General features: G+C 35.4%; 1 protein-coding gene and 1 non-coding gene across 2 annotated transcripts in view; one reads left to right on the top strand and one right to left on the bottom strand.

Annotated features, from left to right (window-relative positions):
* Positions 1-287: 287 nt before the first annotated feature.
* LOC124081396 (U6 spliceosomal RNA) lies at positions 288-394 on the bottom strand. Its single transcript, XR_006848032.1, has one exon. It is a non-coding gene; the product is annotated as a U6 spliceosomal RNA (small nuclear RNA).
* Positions 395-3082: 2688 nt separating this feature from the next.
* The window catches only part of LOC124081372 (mitochondrial adenyl nucleotide antiporter SLC25A24-like), a 57313-nt gene continuing 51361 nt past the window's right edge, over positions 3083-9034 (top strand). Inside the window, exon 1 of the mRNA XM_046427572.1 lies at positions 3083-3265. Within this exon, the coding sequence (XP_046283528.1) occupies positions 3083-3265 (183 nt within the window). The remainder of the gene's footprint in view (positions 3266-9034) is intronic.

The raw sequence follows: 9034 nt of genomic DNA, 5'->3' as shown, positions 1-9034 counted from the left end.
ATTTACTCTCATTAAGGAAAGGGAACTCATGGCCTAGTTTCCCTATTAAGGCATCACCTCTTAATACCATCACATTAGCCATACCTGAATTTTGGAGGGGATATACACTATAACATATACCAAGTATATGCTTCACTTAGGAGGAACTGCCAAATGTTTTATAAGTGACTACTTTAAATTCTCACCAGCAATATATTATGGTTTTAGTTGTTCTGCATTTTCAGAAAACTTTATATAGTTAGTCTGTTCGATTTTATCTATGTTAGTGGGTATGTTGTTGAAACTTTTTTTTTATGGAACGCTTCACGAATTTGCTTATCATCCTTGCACAGGGGCCATGCTAGTCTTCTCTGTATCGTTCCAATTTTAGTACATGTGCTACTGAAGCGAGCACTGTCGTTGTAACTTATGGGTGGTTTTTAACTTAACATTTTCATATAGACTAAAGATTTTGACTTCCTAATACTTACTAGCCATTCTATATCTTCTTTGGTGGATTGTCTGTTTGGATCTTTTGGCCATTTGAAAAACTTGATTCCATCTTTTTATTTTATTGTATTTATTTATTATTGTAGTATTTTATTGCATGTATTAGTATTTTTGGATACAAGTGTTTTGTTAGATATACATATTGCATTTTTTTTCTCTGGTCTCTGCCTAAGCTTTCCATTTTCTTAATAGTATATTTTCAAGGCAAAAGTTCGAAAAGATTTTTCTTTATGGGCATCTTGTTCTAGCATCATTGTATCCTTTAATCATTTAATTGAATTAATATTGTTGAAAATCAATGAACCATATGTAATTGAAACCTCTTTTTTCTAAATTATTTCAGCTATTTGGCATTCTTTGTATTTTTATGTAAATTTTAGAATCCGTGTATCAGTTTCTACAAAAAAATCTGCTGGGATTTAGATTGTATTGCATTGAATCTCCAGATCAAATTGGAGAGAGCTGATATCTTTGTTAATGTCTTTCAATGAAGGGTCTCCATTCCATCTAAGTTGTCAAATATATTGGCATAATGACATTTGTAATGTACATGTGTAGAATTTGTAGTGATATCTCCTTAATATTGGTAATTTATGCTTTTATGTTTTTTTTTTTTCTTTTCTTTTGCAGTGTTGGGATCAAACTCAGTTCCTTGAGAATGCTAGGCAAGCGTTCTTGATTTGTCTAGTCATAGGTTGATCAATTTAATCAAAGGATTAGCTTTTGGTTTTAACAAGTTTTCTCAAGCTTCCCTTAGTTTCTCCAAGCTTGTCTTTTATTTCATTTATTTCACATCTTTATTATTGATTCTTTTTGTTTATTTGGGATTCGTGTGCTCTTTTTCTAGTTTCTTAAAATGGAACATTAGATCACGGATTTTAAACCTTCTTGTTTTCTAATTCAAATATCTAAGACTATAAAATAAATTCTAGGCATTACTTTAGCTGCATCCTGTCATATTATATTATATTCTGACACACTTTCATAATTATTCAAAAATATTTTCTAATTTCCTATGAGATTTCTTCTTTGCTCTATCATTTTAAATTATTTAATTGCACCACATTTGGGTATTTCTGAGTAGATATTTGTAATTGATTTTGAATTTAATTCCATTGTGGTCAGAGACTATTCTCTGTATGAATTCAATCATTTAAAACTTACTGCCTTGTTTCATGTGCCAGTAAATGGTCTTAGTGATTTTACATGTGCAACTGGATATAATTCGTATTCTGCTGTTGCATGTAGTTGTTCTTTAAGTCAATTAGTTGATCTTGTTATTAAAGTCTCATGTATCCTTGTTACTTTCTGTTTATTCTGTCAGTTTCTGTGAGAAAGATATTGACATCTCTAGTTGTAAATGTATCACTTCTCTTTTCAGTTTATCAGTTTTTGCTTCATGTATTTTGAAGCTTTGCCATTAAGTTGCATACCAATTTTGAAAATGTCTTCCTTGTCTTGAAATCTTCTTTGACTGATATTAAGATAGTCAACTCAGGCTTTCTCATGACTAGTCTTTGCATAGCATTTCTTTGTCTATTTCTTCACTTTTAACTTACGTTTACCCTTGCCCTAGGGTTTATATACATTTTAAAAATGTAGACTACTCAATATATAATGTAAATAACTTTTAACCATATACTTCCTTGTTCTCCTTCCCCTCATTTTTTTTGTCAGTTTATTTCTACATGTTATAAGCTCCACAATATAGTATATTTGACAATTATTTATCTTTTAAAGAAAAAAAAGGTCTTTTATAATTATAAACACCCAACAAAGTTTCCAAAGCTTTATTAATAGCATTCTGTTCTATTTTTAATTTCTAAACTTATTCAAATGAATTAATGTGTATTTTTAAAATTTGGTCACTTTGTTTTCTTTTCTTTCTTTTTGTGTGGTGCTGGGATGGAATTAGGTCCTACTGCATGCTAGGCAAGTGCTAAGGCAGGTAACGGTGGTGTGGTTGAAAAGAGTAATCCTCAAGAAGGAAGAGTCCTGTGAAGATGAGGAAAAACACCAGCAGAGGACAGGAACAAGGGTTCCTTCCTCCAGTCTTCAGACCTGTCCGGGAAGGGCAGCGGGGTCCAGATGCTTAGGTGCTGGTCTTCCCTGACCCCTGGGAGCAGATCCGCGCTTCACACCCCTCAGATCGGCTTCGCAGCCGCAGTCACTTGGCTGAAGCACTGAGTTTGTACCAGGAGATTGTAGATCTCCAAAGGCCTCTTTCAAGGTCCCCCAAACTTCGCTGGGCTGGGCGTCCACTACCCTTCCGACCATGCTGGGTCCCGGGTGCTGCAGCCCTGGGAGCTTCTACTTCCAACTTCCGGGGCGGGAAGACTCTCCCGCGGCGCCTGGGCCGGGCGTCCCACCCGCGGCGCTCCCCAGGTTCCGTAGGGGGTCTTCTCAGCAGCGTCGGAGAGGCCGCCAGCGCGGACTCCCAGGCCCGTGGCAGCTCCGAACCGCCACGGCTCCGCCAGGCGGTTGCAGCCGGCACGGCCCCGGCGCGGATTCGCCGCCCCGGGCAGCCTGGCGTCGTGGAGGCGGCGACAGGTGGCGCAGTCGCGTGGGGGTCCTGGCCGCCAACGGACCCGCAATGCTTCGCTGGCTGCGGGGCTTCGTGCTGCCCGAGGCGGCCTGTCAGAGTGAGGATGATTATTTCCGCTACCAGATCCTCTTCGAAGACTTGGACCGCAACGGGGACGGCGTGGTGGATATCAAGGAGCTCAAGGAGGGGCTGGAATACTGGAGCTCCTCCTTTGGCAAGGAGTCGGAGAAGGTGAGCGACCGAGAGCTCTGGGAGTCTGGAGAGGCTTTGGGCATTGGGTGGTGCCCGACTTGCCGTCCTTTCCAGAGCCTCTTTCAAAGGCCCAAGAAGTAAGGTTGGGCCTCTCTGCGAGCATCGCGCAGAATAACGCAGCTCTGTATAGAAGGTTCTCACCCTTCTCAAAAGAATCACTTAGCCTTAACACAGTGATGAGAGGACAAAAATCTGTGTGTGTGTGTGTGTGTGTGTGTGTGTGTGTGTGTCGGGGGGAGATTGCGAGTGAGTTTCTGGCGACTCACTGAACTTTTACTGAACCTGCACAGAACACCTCGAGGGGGTGTCAGTCATCGTGAGTGCATAAGTGAAAAATAAGGTCTGTCTTTTCTCAAGAGGTTCTTAGCTTGAAGGTCTTCTCCAAACAATAGGCACAATGGGTGTCCCAGAGCTGCTGTTTCCTGACATCCACACCAAAGGTGAAGGGGAGTCAGACCTTAATCAAAGCGTTTACATTTCAGCCTATTGTTTTATTATGTTGCCTAAAATACAGATGTCTTTCTTCTCTAGGCTGGTCTTGACTTGATACTTCAACAACTATTTAGGCCGAAGTTTCAGAATATCAAATTTGTTTTCCTTCCATCAATGCTAAACAACCTTCAGATGTTACTCCTATCCATTTTAGCTCTCTCTCAGTGAGGATTTTTGTTTTGTTTTGTTAAGAAGGTCCAAACCATCTACACCCTTATTTATTTAGTTTTGGGGCCAGACGTAGGAAGATCTGCCTTAAATTATGTATTCTAATTTGTTATACACGATAGCAGAATGCAATTCATTTCATGTTACACATATATAGCACAATTTTTCAAGTCACTGATTGTACACCAAGTATTTTCACACCATTCGTGTCTTCATATATGTACTGCCTTCAAATGAAGGAGATTTGCCTTATTTCAAAGGTGAAGAGGGTCAGAACATCACAATCCCTCACCTTTGAGACAATCACGTTGTACATTTATGGGGTCCTTTCTTGTTTCTTAGCAGAAAACTTAAAATCACAAGCAAGTAGCAGGTTCTTAAAAAGAATTTTTGTCAACATTACAAATTTTTTAAATTTTGATATTTATCTTTTGGGAATAAATCTGTAGAGCCTTGAATTTGTTTAATATTAATTTTGTGCTAATTATATTTTTTTCGATTTTGTAGTGTAAAATACACATAACACTAAATGTACCACCTTAACCATTTTTAAGTATACAGTGCAATGGTATTAAAGAATTCATATTGTTGTTCAATAATCTCCACCATCCATTTCTAGAACTCTTTTCATCTTACAAAACTGGAACTCTATATCCGTTAAACAATAACTCCTCAATTGTCCCCTAAATCTGACCACCAGCATTATACTCTTTGCCTCTATAATTTTGACTACTCCTAAATATCTCATATCAATGTAATCATACATATTTGTCTTTTTTGTGACTCGCTAATTCCACTTACCATAATGTCTTCAAGATATGTTGTAGCATATCTCAGAATTTCCTTCATTTTTAAGGATTAATAATGTTCTATTGTATGTATATACCGCATTTTAACTATTTGTTGATGGACACTTGTGTTATTTTGTGTTGTGGTTACTGTGGCTAATACTGCTTTGAACTTAGGTGTTTAAATATCTCTTTTAGATCTTGTTTTTAATTCTTTCACTTATATGCCCAGAAATGGAATTGCTGATCAATAGTAATACTGCATTTAACTTTTCGAGGAACTGCCAGACAAATTTTCCATAGTAGCTATATCATGTTACATTTCCACCAGTGGTGCAAAAGTGTTCAAATTTCATATGCTTGCTGACATTATTTTTTTAAGTAGTAGCCATCCAAATTGGTATGAGGTGGTATTTAATTGTATTTCAGGTGTGCATTTCCTTAATGGTTAATGATGTTGAGTTTCTTTTCATGTACTTACTAGTCATTTGTTTATCTTCTTTGGAGAAGTGTCTGTTCTTTCGAGAAAGGTCTATTCAAGTCCTTTGCTTATTTTTAAATTAGGTTATTTAGTGTTTTGTTAGGGGTTTTTTTTTGGCATTTTACACACACACACACACACACACATATTTAAATATATATTATTATGGCTAATACTATTATTGTGGCTAATACTGCTGTGAAGATAGGTGCATAAATATCTCTTTGAGATACTGCCTTTAACTCTTTCTAGTGTTTGTGCAGAAAGAGAATTGCTGGATTAATGGTAATTTCTGCCATTTTGGAACCAAATCTAAGAAATCATTGTCCAATGTCATATAGTTTTATTGTGTGTTTTCTTTTGTAGTTTAATAGCTTTAGTTCTGATGTTTAAGTTTTTAATTTATTTTGAGTTAATTTTGTACATGGTTTGAATAAGATAGGTCCCAATTTCATGTAAGAGTTTGAAAACAACTAGTATTAGTTCTTCTTTAAACATTTGGTAGCAGCTGGATATGAGGACACATGCCTATGATCTCAGTGACTTAGGAGAAAATACAGCAGGGAGATCACAAGTTCAAGTTCAGCCTAAGCAATTTAGTGAGACCCTTTATCAAAAAATAAGAAGGACTAGCAATGTAATGGTAGAATACCACTGGATCTAATCCTCCATACCAATAAAAAGTATTTTAAACCTGAAGCCATCAGGGTCCCCTTTTTAATACAAATTAAATATCTTTACTCATTATTGGTCTAATCAGATTTTCAATTTCTTTATGATTCAGTCTTGGTAGATTGTGTAGGAATTTATCTATTTCTTTTAGGATACCCAATTTGTTGGCATATAATGTTTATAGGATCTCATTTGTATAGTATCATCATTTGTAATTTTTTGGTACAGTTGTAATATTTTCTCTGACATTTCTGATTTCATTTATTCATGACATTTCTTCTCTCTTAGTCTAGTTAAAGGAACATTAGTTTGTTTAACTTTACCTGTTCTGTGAATTTTCTGAAATTCCTTCTGTTATTGTGAATATAAAAAGTACTTGATATTATTTCGGTCTTCTTAAATTTGCTAAGGCTTATTTGTGCCTAAACATGTGAATCTATCCTGGAGAATGTTCCATTTGTATTTGAGAAGAATGAATATTTTGTTGTTGTTGAATGGAATGTTCTGTATATATCTGTTAGGTCCATTTGGTTGAAAGTATTGTTCACGCTCAATTGTTTATTTATTTATTACCTGTCTGGGTAATCTGTCCAATATAGAAAGTGAGGTATATACCCTATCATTGAATTGTACTTTCTCTCTCCCTTCAGATCCTTTGATATTTGTTTTATATATTTAGGTGCTTCAGTGTTGTATGAATGTTTTAATTGTTATATCCTCTTGATTGGTTGGCCCCTTTGTTGTTACTTAATATCCTTGTCTCTTTTTATAATTTTTGACTTAAAGTTTATGTCATCTGATAGATATATTTGCCTTTTTGTTTTGTTTTTATTTGCATTGAGCATATTTTCCCATTCTTTCACTTTTAGTCTATGGGTATCCTTAAAAGTGTGGTGTCTTAAGTAGACAACAAATAGTTGAGTCTTTCAAAAAAAAAACCAGTCATAAAACTAGATCCCTATTTTTGATCCTGCACAAAAGTCAAATAAAGTGGACCAAAGACTTAGGAATTAGATCAGAAACTCTGCACCTTCTAGAAGAAAACATAAAGTCAACACTTCAACATATTGATATGGGCACTGACTTCTTTAACAAGACTCCTAAGCTTAAGAAATAAAACCAAGAATCTATTAGTGGAATAACATCAAATTGAAAAGCTTCTACATGGCAAAAGAAGTTAGTAAGAGCACAAAGAGACAGCGTAGAGCATGGGAGAAAATCTTTGTCAACTGTTCCGTTTAGAGGGGTTTAATATCCAGAATATAAAGATCTCAAAAAAGTTTACCAAACAAACAAAAAACCCAGTCAATAAGTGGACAAAAGAACAAAAGGGACACTTCTCAAAAGGAGAAACACAAATGGCCAACAAGTATATGAAAAAATGTTCCACTTCCCCAACTATATTAAAATGTCATGTTACTCCAGTCAGAATGGCAGTGACCAAGAATACAATAATAAATGCTGATGAAGATGTGGCAGAAAAGGTACATAAAAGTTGAGTTCATTTTGATACATTGTTGTGGGACTACAAATTATTGCAGTCACTCTGGGAAGCAGAATGGAGATGCCTCAAAACACTAGAAATGTTTTATATTAACATATGAATCTTCATAATTTCCTAAAATCTATTTTTTTCTATTTCACATATTACAATACAATTTAATAACATTTCTTCATGATTTCAATCCTTTTGATTGAAAAGACATTTTTGATCTTAATTTTTTTGATTATTAATATTTTTAAAATTTATTTTTTAAAATTTTTTATTTATTATATATGACAACAGAATGCATTACAATTCAATTACACATATAGAGGACGATTTTTCATATCTCTGGTTGTACACAAAGTAGAGTCACATCCTTTGTGTCTTCATACATGTACTTAGGGTAATGAAAACCATTGCGTTCCACCATCTTTCCTACCTCTATGCCCCCTTCCTTCCCCGCTTCTTCCCCTTTGCCCTATCTAGAATTCATTTAATCATCCCATCCCCCCAGATGCTCTGTGTCTTTATTAGAGAATTTAATCCACTTAAATTATTAATAGGCAAGACATGCTAATGTCATTTTGTTTGTTGTTTCCTGGTTGTTTAAAACTTTGTTTCTCTCTCACTGTCTTCCTTTGCAGTTTGATCATTTCTGTACTGGTATGCTTTGAATCCTTTCTATTTTTGTTTTGTTCTTTTACCAAACATAATTTTTTTGTGTGGTTAACATGGGGCTGACAGAACGTCTTACAATAGTTTAGGTCAAGCTGATAATAGTTTAACATTGATTGCATACAACAACTCTGCAGTTTTCCTCCACTCTTCACAATTCTGTTTTTGATGTAAGAATTTACATCATTTCATAATGTGTACCCTTTGATAATTTATTTTAGCTATGGTTGTTATTAATAGTTTTATCTTTTTGCCCTTTTACTAGAGTCAATATTGCTGCATATGCCATCATTACAGTCCTAGAATATTCTGAATATGGTTCTTTTTCATTTATACCATTGAGTTATTTTTCTTGTTTTGTGTTACCAATTAGCAGTCTCTTGTTTCAACTTAAATAATTTCCTTTAGAAATTCCTATAAGGCAGGTCTAGTGGTGATGAACTTCCTTAGCTTTTATTTCTATTTCTATTTCTTCTTTTTGGTACTAGGGATTGAACCAGGGGCAATTTACTATTGAGCTACATCCCAAGCCCTCTTTTTGAATTTTGTAAAAATTTTGAGACAGTCCCATTAAGTTGCTTAGGGCCTTGCTAAGTTGCTGAGGCTGGCTTTGAATTTGCAATCCTTATCTCAGTCTCCTGAGCTGCTGGGATTCCAGACCTATGCCAGTGTACCTATCTCTTCCTCATTTCTTAAAGACAGCTTTGTTGGGGAAAATATTCTTGGTTGGCAATTTTTTCTTTGGGTGCTTTGAATATCTCATATCATTCTCTGCTGGCCTACAGGGTTTCTGCTGAGAAATATTTTGATAGCTGTTTTGACATTCCTTTGTATATAATATATTTCTTATCTCTTACTATTCTCAGAATTTTTTCTTTCTTTCTTTCTTTATATTTTTTATTATCTGTTCATAGATCTTTATTTTATTTACTTATTTATATGTGGTGCTGAGAATTGAACCCAGTGCCTAGCACATGCTAGACAAG

This window comes from Marmota monax, unplaced genomic scaffold, assembly GCF_021218885.2.
Source record: "Marmota monax isolate L192 unplaced genomic scaffold, Marmota_monax_Labrador192_F-V1.1 WCK01_AAM20220418_F8-fsc00184, whole genome shotgun sequence".
Taxonomy (NCBI): domain Eukaryota; kingdom Metazoa; phylum Chordata; class Mammalia; order Rodentia; family Sciuridae; genus Marmota; species Marmota monax.
This window is presented reverse-complemented; position numbering and strand designations above follow the sequence as displayed.